The 25926-nt window shown below is 52.8% G+C and overlaps 2 protein-coding genes across 14 annotated transcripts in view; one reads left to right on the top strand and one right to left on the bottom strand.

The window, feature by feature from the left end:
• UBAP2L (ubiquitin associated protein 2 like) overlaps positions 1 to 21998 on the bottom strand; it is a 30524-nt gene extending 8526 nt beyond the window's left edge. For 3 of the 13 annotated variants that reach the window (XM_037370873.1, XM_037370876.1, XM_037370879.1), the window contains exons 1-17: positions 21878 to 21926; positions 17928 to 18057; positions 17269 to 17346; positions 16760 to 16894; positions 14097 to 14265; positions 13687 to 13782; positions 12898 to 12943; positions 12519 to 12631; positions 10802 to 10876; positions 7213 to 7265; positions 5621 to 5706; positions 4988 to 5159; positions 3907 to 4108; positions 2408 to 2685; positions 1976 to 2148; positions 1070 to 1259; positions 412 to 466 (exon numbers count right to left, since the gene is read on the bottom strand). In XM_037370873.1, the coding sequence (XP_037226770.1) occupies positions 412 to 466; positions 1070 to 1259; positions 1976 to 2148; positions 2408 to 2685; positions 3907 to 4108; positions 4988 to 5159; positions 5621 to 5706; positions 7213 to 7265; positions 10802 to 10876; positions 12519 to 12631; positions 12898 to 12943; positions 13687 to 13782; positions 14097 to 14265; positions 16760 to 16894; positions 17269 to 17346; positions 17928 to 18017 (2011 nt within the window). In that variant the 5' untranslated portion in view covers positions 18018 to 18057; positions 21878 to 21926. Of the gene's footprint in view, positions 1 to 411; positions 467 to 1069; positions 1260 to 1975; positions 2149 to 2407; positions 2686 to 3906; positions 4109 to 4987; positions 5160 to 5620; positions 5707 to 7212; positions 7266 to 10801; positions 10877 to 12518; positions 12632 to 12897; positions 12944 to 13686; positions 13783 to 14096; positions 14266 to 16759; positions 16895 to 17268; positions 17347 to 17927; positions 18058 to 21877 lie in introns of all 13 variants that reach the window. The other 10 variants (XM_037370877.1, XM_037370880.1, XM_037370878.1 and 7 more) reach the window with 6 other exon arrangements.
• A 104-nt stretch (positions 21999 to 22102) lies between these two features.
• C19H1orf43 (chromosome 19 C1orf43 homolog) lies at positions 22103 to 25405 on the top strand. The gene is made up of 7 exons (XM_037371091.1): positions 22103 to 22235; positions 23305 to 23406; positions 23671 to 23779; positions 23994 to 24047; positions 24347 to 24513; positions 24618 to 24676; positions 25091 to 25405. The coding sequence occupies exons 1-7, from the start codon at positions 22167 to 22169 to the stop codon at positions 25287 to 25289; spliced, it is 759 nt and encodes a 252-aa protein (XP_037226988.1). The 5' UTR covers positions 22103 to 22166; the 3' UTR covers positions 25290 to 25405.
• Positions 25406 to 25926: the final 521 nt, after the last annotated feature.

Genomic DNA, 25926 nt, shown 5'->3' with positions numbered 1-25926 from the left:
CCAGCTCCTGGAGGGCAACTCAGTGGCGAGGATCAGCAAAGGCTCAGCTAGAGGAGCAGGGAGATCTGAGGCTTCCCTCACCGCTACCAACCAGTTACATGCTTGTGACACAGCGCGATTGTGTTCTGTGCCTCACTTTACCCCACCACCACCACCGGCTCTGTAAAGAGCTTTAAGACCTACAGATGAGGTGCCTTTTACAAACAAGTCACAGTAAATTAATGTCATCAGGGAGTGACTCATCAAAGATCCATCAGCAGAAAGCTGAACATTTCGAGGCAAGCAAATAATCTGAATGGCAGCAATTAGTCCAGCAGGGAAAGCACAGATAAAGCTTTTCATCCAAAGGGAAGAATATGAACAGTTACAAGAGACTCGGGACACCCACCGCACTGACAGACTCTTTCTTACCTTCAACAGCCTGCGCGGTTTGTAATGGCGTGGGTTGTACAGAACTGAAACCATTCTGAGGAAGAAATAAAAAAAGAATACTGGGCATTGCAGCTGCTCGTTTCCAGAGGCGGATCTAGCATCAGCCTCCTCCCACACTCCCTCCCGAGTTGTGAAAAAGGCCCCGTGTCACCAGACGGCACCGGGGTCAGTCTTGAGCTCAACTAGCCCAGTGCCAGCGTGACCCTCGAGCGCTTATTTGAGCAAGCGGTCCAAGAGGTTTCTCTGCTGCTGGTGGTTAGGCCGGCTCAGCATCCTCAACCCAAGCTCGTTAGCCAAAACTGATGTTACTGAACTTGTGTGCAGCAGGCCAGAACCAAATCCTTAAGACAAAACTAAATCCTTAGCCTGATCACCACCCTGCAGCAGGGTAATTATGCGTGACACAACACATGGCCCGCCGTCAACTTAACCGCTGTTAACCCCACTGGCCCGGCCCCAGGTAAGTAACGTAACTAAGGGCTCTGGTAGCAGCCGCCAGAAAGCTCTCACGAAAGCCCACGAGCCACGTGGGTGAGGCTGGAGGATCACAGAAACACTTGATCAACCACTCTGCTCCCCCCAGGACAGCGCTGCTAGGCTTACTCAGCACAAAGAGCCAACCAAGCCGTTTTCCTACCTTCGCCTGGGTCAGATCTTTCTGGGGCGAGGACGAGATTGAGTTTGGGTATCGCCTCGTCTGGGTGGATCTCTGTTCGTACAGTGGTCCCTGAGCGCTGTTCTGGGAGGTAAACGTTGCTGTCTGTATTGTGCCGCTCTGGTAACCAGACTCCTGGCTTTGATTGGACGAAATTGTGGATGAGGATTCACTACAAAGTGAAGAAATGGAGGGGAAAAGCCTTTACATTTTCCTCCGAAACAGTCCTGCTGTGAGCTGCTGACCCAGACTGTAGGCTCTACACTTCCAGAGTCCCAAGCATCAGCATCAAAGCACCACCCAAAGCAAACCAAGCAGAGAAACGTACGCAGACAAGGGCTAACCCAAGCGCAGGAGGATGCTGGCACCAAGCTGCAGCCTTCCCTCACACACTGCGGTGCTCTAGGTGACACCTCACAAACTGCCACCCACCACCCAGGTCCCAGCACTCAAGGGACCAGCCAGATGCTAAGGGTCAGCCCAAAAGATGACAGAGGCGCTTCGCTTTGGCGAGGCATCATCGCCACAGAAGTGCCTGCTCCGCTGCATCCCTGTTCGCCAAGTGAAAAGCAGAACAGAGCACATGGAATCCCATCACCAGGGACAAGGAGGAGTTGCGCTGGCAACTCCCCTCCTGTGTTTCCAGCAACACAGTTTCACGGCAGCAGGAAACATCTGTTTTCTGTGTAAGTGCCACAGGCCAGTCAGGCACGGAGCTGCCTGAACCAGTCTGCAAAACTTACGCTTTGCTGTCGCATACGTTGTCCCCCCTTTGTGACCACGGCAGAGTCAGAAAGGGTCTACTAGTATGCAGCCTAACTTCAGTCCCCGGGACCAGCTGCCTCCCAAAGCTCGTTAGCCACCCCCTTCCCAGCACCGCGTCCTCACCTAGCCGTGCTGGTGTACAGGCTGCTTTGAGGTTGGCTAACGGCAGCGCTCGTTGTGGGCGTCGATTCGTACTCAGCGAGAACAGGCTCCGAACCAAACTGTAACGCCCCGAACTGCAGGTTTAGCCCTGAGATATCCGCCGAGCCAGGCATCTCCACCGCGAGCGCAGGGATCTGCCAAGGAGGAACAACAGAAAGGGTCAGGCGCTCCCTCCATCGGGCAGAAAACTACTTCAGTATCCGCGTTGCCCAGCACGCGATGGGATTTCCAGGCTCGCATCCTCTGAATGACACTGTCCCACCCAGGCAGGCGTGTTTTCTCCGCCACCCTCAAGCCCACCCAACGCTAACTGCAGGAAGGCCAAGCCCAGCCCTTCCCTCCCCAGCCCAAATGGATTTTTCTACAGCTCTGCCACACCGACTCCTTCCGCACCTTTGATGTTAACGATGCTTTTTTCTTTTGCTGCTTCAGCTTCTGCTGTGCTGGCTGGGGACTGGAGGACTGGTTGTCCGAGGACCCTGGGGACATCTGGGGAACAGGATTGGTTTTGCTGGGCAGCGGCGAGGAAGGGGGTGCCGGCATGGTTGTGGAGGCGGTCACCACAGGCTGCTTCTCCTGCATGAACACTTCTATCATGGTCGAAGTTGACGTGAAGGCTTGACGCTTGGTGAAGGGACTATGCACCGAAGAGTCTGTTGGATTCTTGAGATCTACCGGGGGAGAAAGAGTTGAGTTAGTTTTTTAAGGAAACAAATCCTGCTAAGTCAAGTTCTGACACTTGGCAGCATCGAGAAAAAGAAAATCATTTCACACTATGACTCCTCCTGGAGCCTGTTAAAATCAGGGCGCAGAGAACATCAGCACCTCCATTCCCAGCTCCGCGTTCTCACCACTGTTACTGCCGAGCCCTTTAAGCCCTTCTCCCCTCAGCTCCTTCCAACGCCTCTAAGGGACTGAGTGAGTCTGCACAGCACCAGTCCTCCATCCTCCAAGAAAAGCTGGACTTCAGAGTCCCTTGTGTGGGGGCACTGCACGGCAGAGACACTGCTTCCCTCTTGCTCGCTGCCAACACTGCTGCACTTCACTGCCTGCTCTTCCCCCTGCAGGCACTGGGTATCCTCCAAGCAACACTGCCCACCCTCAGGTCTTTGCACAACTGCACCACCCTCCTCCTTCACCTAAGCCTTAACTGCAGCTTATTAAAAACCAGCTCCTGTTCTGACTCTCCTCTGTGGCTCCTTGTCTGAGAAGATCAGGAGCTGCCAAGGCTGACTGTCACTAGGACAGGGCTGGATTTTGTTTCAGCTTAGATTTGAACCAGAGCCATCCCCCTATAGCAAGAAATAAAATAAACAAGCCAGAAGAAAAGGCACCAGTACTCGACCGCAGCAGGGCTCAGCATCTCATCTGAAAAGCAGGAGCCTCTCAGTCACTGTTGACTCCCTCATGCCAGCCCAGAGGCAGAGTTACTCCTTGGCATTTAACAGTCACCAGAACTGCATTCTTTTAAAAGATAACACCAAGTCAGCAGCGAGATGAGACTGACAAGCGTTAGTATTTGGGAACTATTCTCCAGAGGTGCCCACTTTCAGACCCGTTACACGGGTTTACACCAGAAGTAGCCCTGCACGCTGTGAGGGCCCTCAGGAATGCCAGATCCCTGGCCCTGAAGCTGGCTGGAACCACCAAGGGGCAGATTCAACTGCTCTAAGTATAAAAGGAACAGGGAAAGACTCACACACACTGTTGCATTTTACTCTCACAAACTTGCACCCACGATTCTTTTGATTTCTCTGACACGGCTGTGAACTTGTTGTGGACTTGTGACCTGGCCCTCCACCGAATCCCCCACACCGCTGCTCGCAGTGTGTTTCTGCAGCTCTGGGAGAACGCGCTCGTCCGCTTTGGGGACCTGTGCTGCTTTTCCTTACCATACTGCACAAGAGACGAGGTCTGCGTAGTGGATCCCATGTCCCAAGACGAAGCGGTGGTGCTCCCACCAGGCTGGGTGTGCTGAGCAGCCAGCTGAGCCAGAGCCTGGGCTGTCTTGAACTGCTCCAGGAACTGGGAACCTGTGGTACTGCTGCCTTTGGCCTCCCCGACGTCTCCAAACCCTTTCCCCAGCATGCTCACCTGCAATTTCAGCAATGAAATAACAAAGTCAATATCTCCCTTGGCTTGGAACTTGGCTCAGAGGACACACACATCTCTTCACATAAGCCTGAACGCGCTGTACCCTGCTGCTGCTCACTGGGTGCCTCAGCTTAACACTCTCGAGCTCCAGATGCACACAGGCACCGCTGGCAAGGAGAGCTTGCACTTGTCTCACAACATTTATCACCTGCAAGTGCAGGCACACTTATCTATTGCCCAACCTGAGGCATTTCACAGTGTCAAGGAGGCTTACAAAGAAAGTTAATAGGATCTTTAAGAATGTACTAAATTATTCACATCGTTGCGCTGAAATAAACAAAACCACCACCAGGAGAACTTGGCTTTACAGTTAAGGTGGGCTCAAAAATCCTTCCTGAACTACATCACCATGAAGCCGCACAATCTTTATTTCTTTTGCTGAAGTTACACAAAGCAGCACCTGCCCAGCTCGGCGTACAGCCCTGGTTCAGATTCAGCGCTTCCTTCCTTCACCTGTCAGGAGACGCCAGCATTTCATCCCACACCAAACTCCCAACCAGTTCCACTTCTTAAACTGGTCAGTTTGCAAGCCCTGGACCGCAAGAGTTTTTCCTTTCCTCTGAGCAGGAAAGCAGCATGTGTTGCAAATCTGACAAGGGCAACAGGGGAGGAATTATCCCAATAATTTTTAATGAAGCAACAGACTTCAGGCCTCTGTATTTAGAGCAGACTGGCCAATGGCTGAGCAGAGGACTCCGCCACCCACAAAAAGTGAGCAGGGAACTGTGTTCCCCATGTCGCCCAAACACAGACAGAAGACGCCAGGGAAGCCAACGCCTGCCAAACCCCGCGTGCTGGCAGAGCCGAGTGCTCCCTTACCATGCTGTGGTGAGAGAAGGAGTTACCAGAGGCAGGTTGGGATATAGCACTCTGCTTGGAATTGCTGAACACCAGTGGCTGGGCCAGGGAAGGAGCCTGGGACGACTCCAGGTTTGTTGACTCATTCTCCATAGAAGAGGGAGTCTTTCCTAGCAGGACTGCAAGATCAATTCTGGGTAAAGAAAGAAAACACACTGAGGTTAACACGAGCTCTGCCACCCCCCTCACTTCTGCTACAGCAGTATTCTGCTGCCAGCCTCACAATTTATACCTTTTACTTTACAAATTGAATGAATCTACAGGACATTGACACAACTGCCAGTAGCCACCTCAAAAGGAGAGGGAACAAGCAAGATTTTGCATGGCCTCCTATTTTAAAACACATCTCCCATTAATTTAACCCAGCAAAATGCCCCCAAAATCTGAAAGAACCTGCAGCAGAGCCTAGGAAAACTCTAACCCGGGATTAGGACCTAGAAACTCCAAACTAAACTTTGCCATTTAAATCCATCTGATCTTATTCAGAGCTGCTGCATTTTAGCTAGCTAGCAAGGTTTAGGCTGAGATGGCAAATGGCTCTGGGGCTCGTGTGCCACTTTTCCCCACGTAAACAGCATTGCCATGGGCTGTCACCTCTGTCCAGCTGTGATTGTCACATTCTCGGCAGGCAGAGGCACTGAAGACACATTGGAGGCGGTGAAGATCTTTGTCTCAGACAGCTGAAAGATACAAAAATGGAAAAAAGAATCCAAAAGTGAGAATGGCGTCTCGAGTCTCCGTGTAAAGCATGCAGAAGCTTGCACAGCCACAGAAAGATTCAAGGACTTCAAGCATTTAGATCTAAACTTCTCTAACACTGGCTCTCATCAGAATCAGCTTCTGTTTAATTTGTTTCTTCTCGGGCAAGTGCACAAATCACCTGCTGATGGAAAAAAAAAACCAAACAACAAATCCTTCTACAAATCTCCTGTAGTCCACAAATCCACTAGGGCTGCTGGGGTCCGAGACAAACGCTCTGAACTGATGTTACGCAGCACCGATCTGCAAAACCCACTGCACAGGTAGGTGCAACCATTGCTAGAGAAGTCAAATAAAAAAACCAAAAAACTTCAGACCCACAGTTAAGTTTCCAACAATCCTGGCCTCACCTGGATGATCTGACTGGAGACCAACAGACCTACTTCAACTACAGAAGGGAAAATAACATCGCTCAAAAATGAATGAAGGGGAGATTTAATGACCACCTGTGGTTTAGCCCAGAACGTATCTGAATATGAACACACTGAGCAGCCGCCGGCAACTAAGCTGCAAGAGTTTAAAAACAAAATCAGGAGCCCTGGGGAGCGTATCACACCGACTGAAGGCAGGAAAGGCTGTCAAAGGCTCTCTTCAAGCAGAGCCCTGACCGAACAGACAGAGAAGCTGCTTGTGGCCCCAAACACAGCAGGAGCGCTTCCTTCAGACAGTGCTTGGGAAGCAAGAGCTCTCCCTTCGTGCCCCATCTGTAGGCTTAGCAAAAATGAGCATGCAAGACTAATGGCACTGAAGAAGCCCAACCCTGCGAGCACCTGCAAGAACAGAAGTTCACCCTTGATTCAGAGAGTGACTGAAGCCCATTTCAGAAGAAACTGATACTGAGGCATTAAAAGCAGGTGAGAAGAGCGTCCATTCTCCCCTGGAGGAAACGCTGGGTAGAGAACAAGAGGAGGAAGACATGCCATCGAGCAAGTCCGAAGGTAAAGCCAAGAGCTTCTGTTCAATCCAGATCACAAGGCCCAGCAGATGTGTGTGTGAACAGGGATGCGACACACGCACAAAACTGCTGCCACCTCCTCCACGGCGTGTGGCGTGTCCCAGAGGCAAACCTCCCCCAACTGCCACTCCACTGCGGGAGCAGAGCAAGAACCGTGTGTGGAGTCAGGAAAAAGTCTTTCAGTTTATGGTAGAATTCCGTAAGGCAGCTGTAGGAAATGAGAGGACCAGACTCGATGCCCTGGGAGATCCCTTCCTGTCCTGGGCTCCTATTGCAAGCTCTACTACACACGTAATTTAGGAGCAGTGGTTTTTACTTATTCATCATAGCTCCTGGAATTGGGAGCCTGGCTTGGGCTATACCCATAGTCTGGGAAGGATGGATGGGCTTTGTGCGCCTCTCGTAGCCACGTGGGTACAAACCGGACAGCACCAGCAGACGCAGGGAGGAGAGGGGTTTGGAGAGTACCTACATCTTCATTCCAGTCCTCCGTGCCCCATTCTTCCGTCGCTGCCCTCCACGCACCTACAAGGATAACAACAGGTAGAAAAGTTACGTGTGCATCAAAGCTCTGCCTCCAAGAGCCAGGGAAGCACTGGGGAGCTTTGCAAGCAGCCGAGAGGGTTTTTATTTGCCAACCAGACAAGTTAAAGCAGTTGACCCCAACCCACAACTCCTGGGGCAAGGTACCGTGATGGGATCGCCTCCGCCTTGCTCGGGCAGGCTAGGCTGAAAGAGAGGGAACGCTGGGCTGGCAGCTAGGGCAACGCACACACCCCGACACCAAACAGGGAAGCTGAGCTTGGCGAGGAAGCCCTGGCATCAGGCCCGACAGCCTCCTTGTGCCGTTTTCCTGATTTTCACCTCGTATTGCAGTAGCTGCACGTTTCCCGCAGTGACGAGCAGTTTGTGTTACCCCAGCAGCTCAGACAGAGCACCTCCTCCGCGGGCCTCCTGCCAGCTCGCGCGCAGGACCTCACCACCCGGTTAAACCTTACGTTTCTGTAAAACCCGGGACAACGGAACCATTCACGTGGTTTGTCTCCCCCCCACCCCCAAAATGCTGAAACCTCACGGCACCAGGACCTCCTGTGCACAGGCAAATGAGAATCAAAGGAAAACTTAAGGGACTAAGCAATTCCTGCATTTTCCGTGACCAATTTCAGAGAGGTGCTTGAAGCGAGTAGCATAAAACATGAGGGAGAAAAGCACAAGATTTCAGCTGCGGTCCAGCACAGTTTGTGAGAGCAAAGTTTACCACAAAAAAAAAAAAAAAAGTAAGAGATAAGTTTTCCCTGGCCACATCTTCAACTTGTTCCGTCCCTCACATCCATCACATTTTAACCTTGGTACTTTGAATATTACATGGCAACTTCCAAATCCATTAGACAACTTAAAATTTGGTGTGGGAGGATAGCAGGAGCATTTTACAATCCCAAAACCTCCGAGTGTAAAACCAGCCCCATTTTGCACAACTTGTTTTCAGCCCGTGCAAACCCCATCGACAAACCCGACACGGCCAACAGGGTTAATCCCGGAGACATTTATAAGGACGGAACAAGTTGGCATCAGTCCTTTTATAAGCTGAAAGCCTTTTACAGCACAAAAACAGAGCACGTGGGCAACAAGAACATTGCGAATTCTTCTGCAGGACACAATCAGGCTCACTGAGATTTCGGTGGGAAGAACACAACAGACCTTCCCATATATACTTTAAATTATGAAGCGAAAACATCCAAACAACTGCTTGGCTAGAAGTGGGGTATTTAGTGCATGAAATCAGTGTATGATCAGTGAATTATGCTTTTTGCATTGTTGTTTTGCTGGCTGTTTCGTTTTTCTTGACAATTTGAGCCAATTCAAGAAGCCTTCCTGGATTTTTTTTTTTTTTGGTTTGGTTTACTATTCCAATTATTAATACAGCACAGAATCCTTGAGTGCCAGGAGTCTCAAGGCACATTAACCCTTTCTCCCCAGCTAGAAGCATCTGGAGGAGTTCAACACATCCAATGCAAAACACATCTGGGGTTTGAAAACCCAGATTCCACCATTCCTTAGATTCTTTTTTGTGCCCTCACAGCGGTATCAGCAGCAGGAAGACTCCTTTCCAGATTTTTACGGCCCAGAAAGATCCTACCAGCTCGACCCTTAGCCAGGAGGTGAAGTGGGAACTGGAGGTACCTGGGTCAGCTGCAGTTGGCAGGGGAGAGCAGGAAGCCAGATTTGCCCCAAGAAGAGTTTGTGCATGTAGGAACATGGCACAGGGCTCTCTTAGTCTCGCTCACTTCGGAGAAGTGAGAAGAAAAGCAAACCAGCACAGAAAGCAGAAGGAAAATCCTGCAGATGAAGAGCAGCCATTGATGGAGCTTTCCCGGCAAGCCTGCTGCTTCTCAAGGACCGGACACCCATTCACAGCACGGCTTGTGCTCCTTGCACATGAAGAGACAGATGGAAAACTGAAGCCCTGCAATGTACAACTGGGCGTTCAGCAGAAATGCTCCGGAAAGCTTCCCAACCAGCACAGCTCAGTCAGTTTCTTGAAAGAAACAGAGCGTCTTGCTCTCCATCAAGCTCTTACAAAAGGGAAAGCTGGAACGGAAGCAATGCCCTGACACTTTAACACCATTTCGGAAGTGTTGTCTTCTGATCGGCAATCCCTCCGCTGCTTTAAGAAAGCCCTTCAAAGAGCTGCTGGTCTTTAAGCTTCTCTAACCAGGAAAAGGGGAAAAAATAAAATTTGAAGTCAACAGGCATTTGCAAATATGAATGTGCTGAAGTAAAAAAAAAAAAATCCCATTGTGTCTCCAAGGGCTCTCCCACCCCCAAAAATACACTATTTCTTCATTTTAAATTGGGAGACGAGCAATGAGCTTGCTCCTCCCGCAGCCCACCAGGTGGTCCTGCCACTATCTCAATGAGTGGACACATGCTCATCCCCCAGTCTGCAAGGGTGACAGAGCCAACCCCCCCCCCCGCACCTCAAAGGAATGTAAATCCAAACACGAGCAAAGTGTGGCAAAACCACAATGGCAGCGCTGCAGCAGATGGCTTTGTGCTGCCTGTAGGAGTTAAAAATTAACCCAGAGGTGGGAACCAGGAGACGCTGCAAAGCAAGAGCAGCGCTCCAAGCACGCCAGCCTCTGGGCCCCTGCAAAAGAGGCTCTAGAGTGCCAACACTCCCCCTCCTGTCCTGACTTTCCAGAGAAAAGTGGCAAATTCTTCCAGAAGGGCCCTTAACTTTGACTTCCAGACCTCAGGTTAGATGGAAGAGACATTAAATGTGATTTTGGCCTCGTTTACAGACACCGATGGGATTCGGTAGGCATAAAAAGCAAACTGGATAATCTCATGGGTGCCTTCTGGCTTCATGAGGCATCAGAGTGTAAAAACAAAAAAAATAAAGTGGCCAGGCACAGCTTTGCCATCAGGCATCCCGGTCATCTCCAAATCCATCGTCATCTTCAACTGCAGGGCAGGTCTGCTCAGGCCAAGAGGAGCAGCTAGGCAGCAAGAGCACCCCAAAGCAGCCGCCGAGCGCCTCGCTCACCCAGAGGCGGCCATCAGCAGGGGCAAAGCACTGAGATAGTTCACCCAGACCAACTCCCCTTGCAGCAGCGTTTTGACCCTAAGCAGAAACGCGGCGGGGAGGCCAGCGAAGCGGCGGCCGCAGAAGCAAAGCACCACGTCAAGGAAATGGCAGGGGGACAACGGCAAGACACAGCTTTCTGGGTGCGAGACAAGCAGAACGCGACTCAGCTGCCTCACACCTCCTCCTCCCCTTGGGTGGGATACTCTGTCATCAGTGCTGTGGACACAGAGCTGCTCCGGGTATGGAGAAGCAGCGGCTGAAGTTTAAATTTATATAATCCGCAAGAATTTGGCTTAACCTCTCCCCATCCACAAAGTGTCAGCATTAGTAAAAGCACAGTCAGAACAAACGTCAAATATTCATTACAATGAACAAATTAAAGAGAAAAGAAGAATGACATATCCACAGATATTTCAGGTTGGTTTTTTTAAAAAAAGCTATAAAGTAAAGGTATCCGGGGCAGTTAGTGCACCTGGATGAATCGTACCAGGAGCAGTGTCAAATTTTCGGGGATAATTTGACCCCTCACCCCCAATGAAATCAAGTCCTGAAACAAAAAAAAAAGAAAAGAAAGACAACCAGTGAAATTTTTGACTTAAAGAACCGAAGGTGAGTTTCATTGCCCCCATGAACACCAGTCACATTGTACCTGTGGATATTGGTAATTTAAAGAGATGCCTGCGGCTACTAAAACGGGAACAAAACGACCACGCACGACAGGTGAACAGCATAGTTGTACAATAAACTTCACAGCTGCGTTGTTGCACTAGAGCAAATCTGCGTTTTTCCATCAGAAAAATCTTCAATTTCCCCCCCAACCACGCTCTGACCCACTTTGTTCCACAATTCCACAACACAGGAGAGGAAAAAAAAAACAACCCACAGCAGCCTGTTCAGATAGACAGTTAAACTTCCAGCACACAGAGCTCATCCACTCCCATCCCTTTTTCCTCCAGAGACAAATGTACCCATTGCCCTTAACACATGCCTACACTACTCCCTCCGGTATTTAAAACTCCCGTTTCTCAGTCAGCAAGAAGATGATCACTCAATCTGCTAGTGTTTTATAAAACCATGCTTTTTTTTTTTTTTTGGCCTTTCAAAATAGCTCTCCATTTTCTGGAAAAAAAACAAAACCAAACCACCACCAAAAAACCAACCCCAAACAAACAAAAACCACCAAAACACAAACCAACAAAAAAACCCAAACCCTACACTAACAACGTGTAGTAAAAGGCATCACAGTTTACAGTGCTTTGATTCTCTTTTTCCAAAGCTATCAGTTTTCCAGCAACTACAAGAAACATGGAAGTAGCCTCAAGTGTCATTAATAGGGTTGTGAACACTTCTTATAACCAAGACATGGTATTTACTTGAATGTTCAAAAATCATGGAAAAATAGTTTGGCTTCACAGTGGTGCAAGATGGCTCCATTAAAAAAAAAAAACCACACAAAAACCTAAAAAACCCAAACAACCACTCTTTAAAAACCCACACAAATAGACTACTTACGATTAAGGACTGTCCCTTGCAACTCTGGCCAGTTAATACTGCAAAATCTGAGCTCACTTGTGTCTTACAATAGTGTGCATACTTGAAACAAAAAAAAAAAAAAAAAAAAAAGGACCATTTTTCCACTGCAAGAGAATGTGCAAGGGCAGATCGGCGTTCACAAACCACCCAGTGAAGAAAAGTTTGCTTCCAACAGGGAAGTTACAGCAGTTTGAGTATGATGACCATGAAAGAGAATGCTCCCCGTACCGAAATCAAGAGCAAGATATCTGAACTCTGAGTAATATCCTCTGAAGGATGCACCAAATATCAGGAGAACTCCTATGTGTTTGTCACACTAAGGTTGATAAAAAAAAAAAAAAAAAAAGATTTTTCCAAAGAGGCAGCATGGTTTCTATTGGAAAACAAATGGAGGCAAGTGTTCCTGTGCCTCTGTTGGGCAACGGCACGCACAAGCTCACACCAGAACAATCACCCAGCTCCCAGTTTCCAACGTGGTTACCCCAACAGATGCAAAGGCACCTCTGGGTGTAAACTGAAACCCACCTCCGAACCAACAACCTGTTCCTCCATCCCTAAAGAGCAAAACCTCCCGAGTGTAACTGGATGGACACTAAATCCACTTACCCTCTAAAAAAAAATACACCACAGCGATCGCGTGCTCCGAGCCCACTTACTTGTGCCATCATCCGGCTCAAAGCTGCCAGTGTTGTTCCATGTGTTGTTGTTGCTATTCCCATAGTTCTCATCCGCGCCGGCCGGCTCAGCGTAGTCAGCGGGGTTGAAAGTTCTGTAAGAAATACGAGGATGGAAATTTTTACTCCCTCTCCTTAAGCATTTGAAAAGCAACTGATTTTATTCAGACCATGACGCATCTCAAAGAGTCTCCAAAGCCATTGCTCTCAGCAGAGGGAAGCTTTAGCTACACCGGCAATTCCAAATTTCAGTTAGTATGATGCAGTTTTGGCTTTACTAACAAAAAAACACACGGAAAATTGGAACACAAACGACTGACGCAAACGCTACTATGCTGCAGTTTGTACCAGTGACACTTACCCCATGCCCTGGGCAGAAAATCTTCCCCCTCGCCTTCCAGAGCCACCTGTAAAATATCCACACATGCACTGCTGAGCACCTCTCTTGGCTCTGCACCACCACGAAAAGAAACATTTGAACAACATATGGAGTCCTGATGGCCAGAATATGAAAGTGGTAAGGATCTTCCCGAGCTGATAGGATTTCCAGCAGTGTCTTTACATGTATGGGAATGACCTCAGCTGGCTGGCAGTGTAATTAGCAATTATAAAAAATTCCAGGCTCAGACAAGGCTTCCCGCTGGCACAAACTACAAGTACCGGACCCCAGGTTCTGATTTCTGCAGCGTGTGTCCTCAGCAACAATTCCTGAGCAGCATGGATTTTGCGGAAGAATGAATTTCTGCTGCTAAAATAGTTAAAACCCATGGCAAACATTTACAGAGCAACAGGACTCAGATACACGTGCAAGAACGAGGAGGATCCAGACGCTGTGGCTAACAAGCAATTGGCCCACCTGCCAAATTGTTGCATTAGTTTTTTTAACTTCCCACCGCTATACAATAAAGTTTTTTGTTTTGTTTTCAACTGCACAGATGGGACAGAAGAACTAGATGCGGTTTCTAGCGTGCTTAAGATGGGGAGGCCATGTGTAAGTACTAAGCGCAAGCCTAAGGACAGAAAAACCAAGTGCTTATTTTCAGTTTGGCAATTCTTCCCGTAAGCAGCTTTCAAACCTCACGTAGGAGATAAGATACGCTAACGTAATTCTTCGCCTCCCACCCCCTCTGCCCTCCCACCCTGTGTGTACCTCGGCCTCGGCCACGTCCCCGCCTCCCTCTTTCTGTGCCTCTTCCAGAGGATCCTCCGCTCTTACCACCGTCTAGTCCATTCTCCTGGCCCCGAACTGAAAGACAGAAGGAGGCAAAGACAATTTCAAGATCCATCCTGCTTTAGGGAGGATAGACCAGACCTCAAACACCAAAGCACAGCGGCTATGCGGGAGACCACGCTGCCAAACGCTCCCGTAACTCCTTTTATTTAAGCTGATGGTATCGAGGGTGATCACCCAAGGAATCATTTCAGACAGGGGAGCCTCAAACAGATGGCCACACACAGAGGGATGGCTCTCCTCAAAGATGCATCCTGCCCAAGAAGCTTTACTGACAGCTTTTACGCGGCACCAAGTGTTATGGGTGTTATTAAAGGGCAGGTCCATACACTCTCTTCCACGGCTGGCACCTCGCCCCCGCCTCGGTGGCCCGCCACGTCGTCTGCTGAAATCCCGATCCCTCTCCCGGTTTTCTTTGCTTTCTTCACTGGGTTCTGTCTGTCCACTCTCCTTCTGTCCTGAGACACCCTTCTTCTTCCCGACCATTTCCCAGGAATGCTGAAGGTTTGCAGAGGGGAAAGAAGTTAATCATAGTTTGATCGATGCGCGACGCAAATACACATATATTTAAACATGCTACAGAGAATACAACAAAGGTCACCAGAAAAATGGTTTCCAGCCCATTATTTATTTTTTTGAAGTCTATCAGCCTACACACAGTACAGCTTCTTCCTTCAAGGAAAGCTTTCTTACAGCTGACTGGCACGCAGTTTGAGATAACAGAAGATGAGTTACTCTATTTCTGCAAAGATCTACTAAACCTCTTAAACAGAGTGGGCATAATACTCAGGTTCAAAGCATGGACAAATTTACCCTGTTTAGGGGAAAAAACCAAACCCTGCGATTTCATACAGGTCACTGTTATGCAGAGCTCTCTGAATCACCCAGGTAAACGTTCCAAAGGGCTCTGCAGTCAATATTTTAGGGCAAGTTAAGTCTCTCAGATGCAGAGTGATTTAACGAAACTCCTCACCACGCAACAGCTCACAGGGAGAGGAGCAGCACAGAATTAATTCAACAAGCAAGTTCAAGTCATCCCAAGTTCATCTGTAAGAAGTTAAGCACTCCAGCTTACTGCCATGGGGCCACACTGGTTTATTTTATGACAGACTGCAGTGGTTTCACACTCAAACTGATGCTACACACTGTTAGAACAATTAAAAATAGTCACAAGTCATTGACAAACACCTGAAAACATAACCGGCAGACAAGCAGACAGCTGGTTTTGGATGGCAACATGCAGGGACAGTGACAAAAAAAAAAAAACACCAAACAAACCACAGAGGCACAAACTGCCTTTAAACCCAAGGCTTCTGAAGTCTCTCTCCATAGGTATCTGGCTCAGAAGGAAATTCAGGAAAATATTTACTTGGAATACTGTAATTTTAAGCCAAATCTAACCTAATGCTAAGATCACACAAACTCCTTTACTGTTTGAAATACAGTATGTTCTGAGTAACGAGCTCAGCAGGTGAGCTGTCTTCATCAGCACGGGAGTATGTGAGCAATTAGCAAGTCTGTTCCTTATCAGAAAATCCCCTTTACGGGATTGCTGCACAAGCTGAATCCAGGCCAGCAGCAGCTCCAAGACCTTTGACCAATTCCAGCACAGCCACTGCCCACGCTCCGTGCTGCGGGTACCGGCCCACAGGCCCCCCAAGGCTGGAGAAGCGGCGGGCACCGAGGGCTTTGCTCTGCCAACTCCAGTTCTGCCTCTTCTGCAGTCACCGTGCCTCGCCCTGCATCTCTCACACTGCTGGGCATTTCAGCTGCTTGAATAAAGGAGGTACTGGTACATTAACACTGCCACACGCTATTCTGGATGTTATTTTCACGAGCACCGTGTTATCTAGGAAATGCAGGTGCTGTGATAGCGGGAGTTTGTTGTTTAACTGGAAGCCACCGGTTGCAGGGGAGGTGGAAGAAAATAAAGAGCTGTGGCAAAGCTTTGCCTCAGCAAGGCACATTGATATCATCCTTTTAGAAAGGATTTTTCAACAGCTATTTTGTTTAGTTGTCAATGGAAAGGGCTCTCTGAAGGCAAGGAAAAATGCTTGCGTGCACTGTGTTGAACTCGGTTGGTGCCCAAGCTAGCAAGGCACCTGACGCTGGGGAGCAGTTACACAGAATATAGTCCAAGATGTCCAGCTCCTCCATCTACACTCAAGGACTAATAGCAATAATAATAAAAGAACTCATGCATAGTAATCTGAAGTGATATTTAGAGTCTCAACTCCATGAAGAGCTGAGTCAGCTTCAGCCAAAGCAGGGCGCTGGGAGGATACGTTTGATCAGCAGCAGTTTGGAGGGCTCTGATATTTGTAGGCTTTTTACTGGGCTGTAAGAGATCTTGCACCTCTGCTGTCTTTGTCACAAAACGAACGACATCCCACACACCAGTCAGAAGGTTCCTCCTGAGCAAGCACCCGCTTGTTCTCAGAGCTGACTTTGGCTTGCCTCAGAAGGCACCCGCATGAGTGACAGCAGTTGAGCCTAACTCCACAACAAACAGCAAAAAGATTTTCCAAAAGGTGGCACGGGCAGCGGCACACAAGGCAGTCGGCGCATCGCTGGGAAGCGAACATTTAGCGCCAGAGATGCAGAACTGCTTTTCTCTAACAAGCAAGGAACCACCGCTGACACATACCTGCCTTTCAACACAGGTCACCCAGCCCTTGTGGGAAAACACAAGTTACTTCACACTCACAGCAGCGTGAAAGCTTACACAGGTGCCACTGTACTGTCGTCAAAGTGCTTGGATTCAAAAGGAATAGGAAGGAAAGGATTTATTGCGTTTTCCCCTCTATCCCTTTGGGCCTGCTGGCCACACTCGCGTTCTGTGCAAGCCTACAGAGAGCAGCGTTAAGAAGCCAGGACACAATCACACTTTACATGCTACTTGTGGAACGACTCAGTCGTTTTGGTTCTCGTTATCTAGACATTACTGTACGTCTCGTCTCCAAATACGCAGTTACACTGAACTAAGCCTCACCAGATTTACAGGACCCAATCCTACCGTGTCCGGATTGCCCTCCAGCAGCACGTTGATGGCTCTGTTAACATCCCCATTGCAGTCGTGCAGAGCAATCACACACTCATCCTGGTTCTTGCCTGTGATGTCGATCAGCTGCAAAGAAGACCACACCATGGTCAGCATGTCCCAAACCAAGAACGCACCAAAATCCCAACGGATCTCTTAGGAAGCAAGCAAGTTGAATCCCAAACCAGAAATCCTACAGAGAGATGTCAGGGTTTGGGAGTCTCCTTCTCGGCTTAATTACGCCCCCTTCAACAAGTAACTGAGAGTGGGTCACTGTTGTTTCACCCCAAGCCAACCTACAACCTCCTTTTCTCAGGATAACACCCGTTCCCTGCGTTCCCGGGACCAAGGGAATTCAGGGAGCAGCCAGCCGCATCCCTCCCACACCTCCCAGCACTCACAGTACTCTCAACATCGACCGTGGCTTCCCGTCAGGGTTCACCTTCACTTTCAACACTCACTTGTTTCACCTTCTCCTCAAAGTCAGCGTCGTTATGGTCCGAAATCATCTGTGCAAGTCGAATCTGTTCCGCAGTGGCCTAAAGAAACGGAACGTAGAGAGAGCACGTTTAGAGCAGTGCGTTTCCGACAAACCATTCTCCAAAGGCCACGCCGCTTCCCTCAGATCTCTGGAGAGATCTTCCTTTCTGGAAGGGAATCAGTATGATGAAAAGGAGGCGCAAATGAGGGTCAGAAAGAGGAAAGCTTCAGAGAGAAAGTCCGAGAGGAGTGAGTGCGGGGGGAGTATGCAAGAAAGGGAGGTACTGCTGGATGGCCCCATGGCGCCAGGTGAGCAGCAATCACCGAAACCGTCCATTCTGAGCCGACCTCAGCACCACCAGAACGCCAAGACCCACTGCAGGCTGCTCCTCAGCCACTCGCGTTCACGAGAGCAAACGGGGAACGGGCAGATGGAGGCAAACCCAAACCTCAAGCCCAGCCCCCACTCGGAGACACCAGTAGAGAAGCCCCACCATTAGCGGCCGCCCAATTAACCTGGCTCTGCGAGGAGCAGCACCCAGAAGTTCGTTAGGCCAAGCCCAAGTGCTAGCAGCGGGCCAGGCAGGAGTGCCAGCTCTCCGCCTCCCAGCTAACTGGTTTCCACGGACGCTGCCCTTACCTGCGGCCGCTGCTTGTGCTGTGTCTGGCTCTGTGTCTGTGTCTGCTCCCAGTTCCCCCGGGCTCGGTTAGTGCCCACCGATGTCATCATTTACAGTATATACAAATAACAGTATTTACAAGGTAGAACTCTGCGGTGGGTCAGGGGAGAAGAGAGAACAGACCGTTAGAAACCAAAACCAAAAGGCAGGACCAAGACTGAACCAGCATGTGGGTGAGGCAGACGGTAAAGCCGTCGTGGGCCCCCACCCTCCCCGCTGCTTCCCCAAAAAGCACGGCAGGCCAGCCTGCCACTTCCACGTGCCCCCAAGACTAAAAGGCCACTTGTACTTCCCAAGAGTTTCTCCACCGCTACGACGGTGGAGCATCCTAAATGAAACATCACCTGCGTCCAGGTGGGAGTAATCGGGACCCAGGAGCAGCAGCACTCGGGCTGAAGGGTTTAATGACTTGCTGCTGGCACGGATTTGCCGTGACCAGAGCTGTAAAGGGCTACAGCGATCACCCAGATATCAAGGAAGGCTTGGGAAAAAAGCTCTAAAGGAACTTCACTTGGAGAGCAGAACACCTCAGAGCCTCAGACACATCTACTACTTTCCCTTCTCCTTTCCTGCCTTCAAAGCAGGGCAGGGGAAGCAAAAACACTCTAGTAGTAAGTGGTGCAACAGATTTGTGGGATATTATTTCAAAAAAACACCGCCCTTGTAGAACTGCCCGGTTTTGCTTGCTTCAGTTATTCCTCAGAACTGGAAATATTAAGTTTTCTTCTACCGAGTATTAAAAAAACTACCAAAAAACCCGAACTAGATGTCAACAAGAAATAACAGCCAGTAACGTTGTTAGGTAACCGCTCGAGGCAAAACAATCCTAGTAAGAGTTCAGGCCACGGAACATCCAAAGCAAGCGGAGTTTTAACACCTCACACTGAGCTTCGGGGGAAGAGCCCAGCCCGGATGGTTAGAACGGGATCAGCACTAAGTAGTTTTACCCTGCCAATCATCTCCCAGGCACAAGGGATGCCAGACGCATCCCACAGCACTTGGCAGGACTTGCTACTTTCAAACAGCCGAAATATCAGTAATTGTGAACTTCACATTTTTGGATTTCATTAACAAGACTGCAACGCCTTCCTCCAAAGCAGCAGGGGCTGCTCCAGGTGCCAGTGCCGCAGGTAGATGCTTGGGACAGGGGAAGGAGCCACAGACAAAGCGTGAAGAGCGGGGAGGAAACCCGAGCAAGAAAATGCGACCTGCAGGATTTGATCTGAAACGCTGCTTGCGAACACCGACCATGGCAGCACAGAGCAAGACCTGGTGCACAAAGCGGGGAGAGCTGAGCAGCGGGGTTAGCAAACAGCCTGGCGAGAACCGGGGAGTCTCTTGTCAAGGTCTGCGAGCGGAGTACTCAAGTGGGCCGCGACATCTCTCCCCAAGAGCACGGAGACCCTAATGGCACCTCTATGCCGTCGCGAGCCACCGCTCCTGCTCCCATCAGCATCCAGCCTTCCTTCGCAGGCAAGTTTTCAAGCACAATTCCTCCACAAAACCTCCAAAGTTGGCGTTTTGGGGCCACCCATGCCTCGCAGCGACTTAAACCCACAGTTTTCCAGCTACACAGCACCACGGCTTCTTATCAGAGAAGAACCCAAGCTACCTGCCTGGTCACCAGGACCCCCCAAGGTGCAGGTGACACCGAGCAGATTTAAGGAAAAGCACCAAGCCCAGGCTTCACCCAAGGCAGAGCAGACAAAGCCTCCCGGGTTAAGCAGCCATCCCTCCCACGCTCCACGCAGGCTTCTTGCCCACGGTATTTATTTTCGCTCTCCACTGCTACGTCTCTCCCAGTTCTAAGTGTTTCACGCACAAACAAGTTGTCATATTAAACCAATTTGGCAGCAGAACTGCAGGCCCAGAGGGAAGCAATCCTGCGCGTTTGCAGTAACTTAATCTGCAATTTCAATAGGATACAGTTCCAGCAGTCTGCGGCCCCGAACCTTTGTGCAGTGGCTGGGCATTGTTCAACAGCTGCCACGCTCTGCTCTGCCCAGCTGCATTTCTGCCACAATTCAATCGTGACAGTTTTTTCTTTAACATGTAAAATAAAAACAAAACAAAACACACACACACACACAAGAAAAACATCCGTTATCAAAATATCAGCTGGGCCCCAGACCCTGCAGAGACTGTCGGGTAAGCGGGCATCCCCACGCAACGCCCCATGCGCTGCGTTAAGGGAAGAGGACTTGGCTGCTGCTAATTTACTCCTCAATCATAACTTTACTACAGCTCACAGGCGATGCTTCACCGCAAATCTTGGTCATCCAGACACTCGAACTGGCCCCGCAGAGAAGTAACCAGACTACAAGTTTACCAGTTCAAAGCAGTCTTCATCAAAAGTGTTTTACCTCTTTTTTTCTGGTCTTTTTTAAAGAGCAAACCCATACATATATTCACCAAGCCAGATGTCATAAAAAAGGGCGACTCCAACCAAAGCAAACCGTGGCTGAGCCACACCAGAGAAGCAGCGTTAAACCAGGCCAGCGCTTCTGTTTCAAGACAACGGGAAAGCGATGCGTCCGTACAGGATTTAGGGAAAACAAGAAGCTTCAGAGCTACAGGTTACAACATCTTTTCTTCAAAGAAAGCTGCAAGTAACCGCGACGCACTTTGCCGTTACCCCTTTTCAGACTACACCGCTACTCGCCTTCAACGTCTAGAGAGGAGAGCGTCTCAGCTACACGAAGTGCGGAGTCTCGGGAAAAAGAGGTGATACAAAAATGTAACAAACTGTTTATTTTATTAGAAATATCAGGTGAGTTACAGTTTTGGAACAAGGATCTGTCGGTCACATCCACTATCCCCGGCTGCATTAGACCTGTTGGGTGGTGCTGGGCAAGCCCCTGCACATCCCAGCCTCAGTTTCCCTTCTCTGTTAATACAGAAAAATTTGTCTTTTCATGCCCCTCTGACAAATTTCAATTAACACGTGCAAAAGGCTCCGAAGGACCACGGAGGGCAAAGCCTTGGGAAAGATTTTCCTGCAACAGATTTTCCTGCAACACTGGGCAGAAGAAGCGCAGAAGGAGCCCAGTTAATCCGGGTTATGATTTTTCCTGTGGAGCAAACGCACCGCAGCTGCAAGCCCCGCAGCTCCCGTGCGTGCAGAGCACCAGATTTTTGGGGGGCTGCCCCCAGATACGCCCCCAGAGCCCTCAGCTGGGCACCGACCTGCAGCGCTTTAGGGCAAGGCTCAGGCGGGCGATGCCGCCCCCCGCCCGGGGGGCGCGCCCCGAGGCAGCAAAGAGGATCCCGCGGGGGGCTCGGGCTTTGCGGGCCGGCATCGCCCCGGGAGCACCGCACCGGCATCGCCCAGGGGGGCCGCCCCGCACCGAGAGGCCGCCACCGGCAGGGCCCCCCCCAGGGGAAGCAGCCGGCGGCCTGGCGGCGGGCGCGGAGCCCCGGCTCCCATTGTTACTGCCGGCGGCGGGGGCCGGGCGGGCCCCGGGAGCGCGGCAGGGCCGGAGCCGCCCGGGCCCGCCGCACACAATGGAGGCGGGCGGCCAGGGGGAAGCGGAACGGGCCCGCGGGAGCCCCCGCGGCGGCGCGGCGCCAGGCCGGGCCCGCACCCGGGAGGCGGGCGAACGCGGGCCGCTTCCGCCCTCATGGCCGCGGCCGCCATTCCCCCCCTCCGCCCGCCTCCAGCCCGCCCGCCCGCCCTCACCTGCGGCGGCCGCGCGTTACGCCAGCCCCCGGCTGCGGCCGGCCCACTAGGCCGCGCGGGGCCCGGCGGCAGCGGCGGGGCGCGGCGGCCGCCTCCGGAGCGGCGGGGCCGGGCGGCCAGGCGGCGGCGGGACCGGGCGGGCCGAGGGGGGCGTACGGCGGTGGCGGGGGGGGAGGACGGGGACGGGGACAAGGAGGGGGGGCGGGATTTAAAGGGGCCGCGCGCAGTTACCGGAGCCGCCGCCGCCTCCGCGCAGCCAACTTTACCTGGGTCTCACCACACTGACAACTACCAGCGGCGCCCGCCCCCATCACGTGATGAGGGCGCGGGGGCGGGGCCAGCCCGGCTTCACCCACGTGATGCGGGGGAGGGGCGCCGGCGGAAGGGGGCGCCCTGCTGGCGTGTGACGCCGCGCGCCCCGCGTCACGTGAGGAGGAGGGGCGGTGCTCGCTGTCACGTGGGGAGGGCGCGGAGTGGCTTCGGCGGCCGCCATGTTGTGCGGCCCCGGGCCGGGCCGGGGATGGCGGGGGCCGGCAGTAACTGGCTCTCCGGGGTTAACGTGGTGCTGGTGATGGCCTACGGTAGCCTGGTGAGCCGGAAGGGCCTGGGGGTGGCCGGGGCGACGTGGTGGGGGCCCCTGGAAGCGGGCTCGGGGTGTCTGCGGGGCGGCGGTGAGGCCCATCCTGGGGGGTGCTGTGGGGCTGGGCCTGGGCTTGTGCCTGGGGTGGCCGTGGGGCCCCCGTGAGGCCGATCCTGGGGCGGCTGGGGGGCCCATCTTGGGGTGTCCGTGGGGTCCCTGTGAGACCGATCCTGGGATGGCCGTGGGGCTCCCGTGGGGATGGGGTAGCTGTGGGGATGGGCCTGGGCCTGGGGTGTCCATGGGCCCCCTGTGAGGCTGATCCTGGGGCGGCTGGGGGGCCCATCCTGGGGTGTCCGTGGGGTCCCTGCGAGGCCGATCCTGGGCGGGGGGCGGGGCGTGGGGCTCTTATGGGACTGGGACGGCGGCGAGGTTAGGCCTGGACTGTCCACGGGGCTCCTGTGAGGCGATCCTGGGGTGGCTGAGGGGCTGGGGTGGCTGAGGGGCTGGGATGGCTGTGGGGCTGGGCTTGGAGTGTCCATGGAGACTTTGTGAGGCTGATCCTGGGGTGTCCATGGAGCTCCTGTGGGGCTGGGCTGGCTGTGGGGCTGGGGCTGGAGTGTCCGTGGGGCCGCTGTGAGGCTGATCCTGGGGTGGCTGTGGGACTCCCGTGGGGCTGGGCCTGGAGTGCTGTGGGGTCCCTCTGAGGCCCATCCTGGGATGTCCACGGGGCGCTGTGAAGCCAGGCCTGAGCTGCCCACACAGCTCCACTGGGACATGTCCCAGGGTATCCATGGGGAGCCCCCGCGGAGCCAGACTCGGTGTCCTTACAGGGTTGGGCCGGAGTACCCGTGGGGTCCTGGTGTCTGTGGGGCAGGGAGAGGACATGAGTAGGAGCCTCTGTGGAGGCTGGGGTGTCCGTGGGGTTCCTGATGGGCTGAAGAGGGAATCCTGTGCTTGCCGAGTTTGGGGGGTCTGGGGGGCTGGGACCAGGGTGTCCGTGGGGCTGTGAGACCCTGGCGGGGGGGGGGGGGGGGGATTCTCAGCACACCTGATCCCGTCCCCGCTGTTGGCGCTCCAGGTCTTTGTGCTGCTGTTCATCTTTGTGAAACGCCAGATCATGCGCTTCGCCATGAAGTCCCGCCGCGGCCCCCACGTGCCTGTCGGACAGCACGCGCCCAAGGTGGGTGCGTGTGGCCCCGTGAGGAGATGTGCTCTCCTTCCCCTGCCCCCATGGATCCGTCCGTGCCCCGAAGGGCAGGCAGGGGCTGCTTCAAAACTGGGTATTTCCAGGAGCTGCCACCTTGGTGTGGCGATGAGCAGCTGGAGAGAGAGCGGGTTTATTTCGGAGGGCCCCCAGGACTTGACCGTTATCATCCTTGTGATCCCACAGGCAGAGTGAGCGCTCTGTAAATGTTTTGGGTTTTTTTCCCCCCACACTATGCAGGATTTAAAGGAAGAAATCGACATTCGCCTGTCGAGGGTACAAGACATCAAGTACGAGCCCCGGCTGTTAGCTGAGGATGATAGCAGGCTTCTGCAGCTGGAGACACAAGGTACCCCCTTCTCACGGCGCGTCAGGGCCCACCAGAGACACTGTCTGGTGCTTCTCCCACTACGTCAGCTCGTTCTCCTGTCGCCAAGTTTTGGCACTGGCCTCTCTTGTTGCCTGTCCCGTTGCAACATCGCGTTTGGCGAGCCGACAGGAGACAGCGGCGCTGCGCTCTGCTCCTCCCGCAGAGCTTTCACGGTGGCTTTTCTCTTTGCCAGGCTGCTATAACTACCTGTACAGGATGAAGGCGCTGGATGCGATCAGAACATCTGGTAAGGGGAGCTCCGGGTGGGAGTGGGGGGAGAGAGAAGGGTGGGGGGAGACCGTGTGTAGAGGGAATAAGATGTGGCGCATCGGTCAGCAGCCTCATAAGGCTCGAGGTCCTGCTTTGGGGAGAGCAGTCACTCCTCCCACCCGGGGTTGGCAGCCTGAGGGTCAGCTCTACTCACAGCATTGGGAGCAGTCGGCAAATGGAGGCAGCAGACGAGGTGGGAGGTTTAATTAGCCACCAAAAAATGAGGCGTTTTTACCTGCCCTTCAGCCGGTTGCATGGTGCCTTTTTCTGTTCCAGAAATCCCGTTTCACGCAGAGGGGCGGTACCCAAAATCTTTAATAGGGAAGAACTTCTGTGCCTACTTGCTGGAACTGCGGAATTCCAGCGCCTCCTTCAAAGGCATCCGCAAAGCCTTGATCGACACCTTGCTGGATGGGTACGAGAGTGCCCGCTACGGCACTGGGGTAAGCGCCGGTGCTGCGTCGCCCAGCCCCCTGCTCTGACGGCTGGATGAGGTTGTGCTGTCACCTCGGCTGGGTTTTCCATGGTCTTTTCTGTTTGCATCCAGGTCTTTGGGAAAACGGAATATCTGAAGTACCAGGATGCTCTGAACGAGCTGGCAAACATGTAAGTGTCAGTGCCTGGGGGTGCAGGTGGGGAGCGGTGGTGGGTTCTTGGGCTCCAGTAGCGCGTCGTGGAGGTGGGAACAGAGGTGGGCTTTGGGGCAAAACCCAGCCTCAGGCGTGGGCTGTTACGCCTGGCCGTCTTTCCAGGCTTCCTTACTCCTTGCAGCCCGTCTGTTAATGCATTTTTGGGTTTGTCACTTGGTCACAGACCACATTTCTGCTTGGGCCGGCCGCTTTGAGCCAGAGACCTCGCGTGGGCTCCGGGCCTGGCACCCCCACCCTTGGTTTTCAAAACCTCAGTGAGCGCTGTTGTCCCGAGGGCAGATCTGCCTCGTGTCGGGCAGACGGATGGGGTGGTCTTGCGGCTCCTCCGGGGTGGGCGGCAGCCGTGACGAGGCCTCTCCTCTCCCTGCAGGACCAAGGCCCGGGGAGGCAGCAGCCAGCGGCAGCACCAGTCAGCAGCGAAGGACCTCACCCTTTCCTCTGAAGTCTCCAACCCCGCCACCATCCAGGTCACCTACCTGCCTTCCAACCAGAAGAGCAAACGTGCCAAACACTTCCTGGAGCTGAAGAGCTTCAAGGACAACTACAACACACTGGAGAGCACCCTGTGAGCTGCGCAGGGAGCACTGCTCCGGGGACCTGCCGCCAGCGGAGCCCCTCGCCGGGCGCAGCTGGGGTCCTGGGTGGGTTTTGGCCGCAGTTGAGCCTTTCGGGCAGCGGCGGGAGGAAGCGGCTGCGCTCCGGGGTCTCCCTCTTGCACAGCGCCGGAGGTCGTCGCTCAGCGGAGGCTGGGCTGGCTGGCGGGGCTCGGCCCTCGCCGCGAGCGCGTTTCGGAGCGGTGTGCCTGCCTAGGGACCTGCCTATGGACCTGGAGGGCATCGGCCCGCGCGGCCTCCTCGGGACACGCTTCAGGCTTCGAGTCCAGCAACGTCTTGGAGCCCTGGCCCTGTGTATAAACTGATTAGCTTTAGCTTATTTATAAAAAGACCTCGATCCCAGCCAGCGCTCTCCTCCACCTGTCCTCTTGCCCCGTGACGGCCGGTGGGAGCTGGTGCTGTCTGTCCGTCCTGTCTGTGTGGGTCTCAGGCTCTGGAGCCACTCGTCTGTTCCTTCCAAAGGGTGAATCCTCTTTTCCCTGCGGCGCCGTCGCTGCCTGCCCGTGTGCCGGGGCCGTGCACCAGGGTGCCTGGATGGAGTGTAAATAGTTTGGTGGCCAGTTCTCAGCCGCCGTGGCTGAGGTGCCTCTTT

Source organism: Falco rusticolus, chromosome 19 (assembly GCF_015220075.1).
Source record: "Falco rusticolus isolate bFalRus1 chromosome 19, bFalRus1.pri, whole genome shotgun sequence".
In the NCBI taxonomy this organism is placed as follows: domain Eukaryota; kingdom Metazoa; phylum Chordata; class Aves; order Falconiformes; family Falconidae; genus Falco; species Falco rusticolus.
This window is presented reverse-complemented; position numbering and strand designations above follow the sequence as displayed.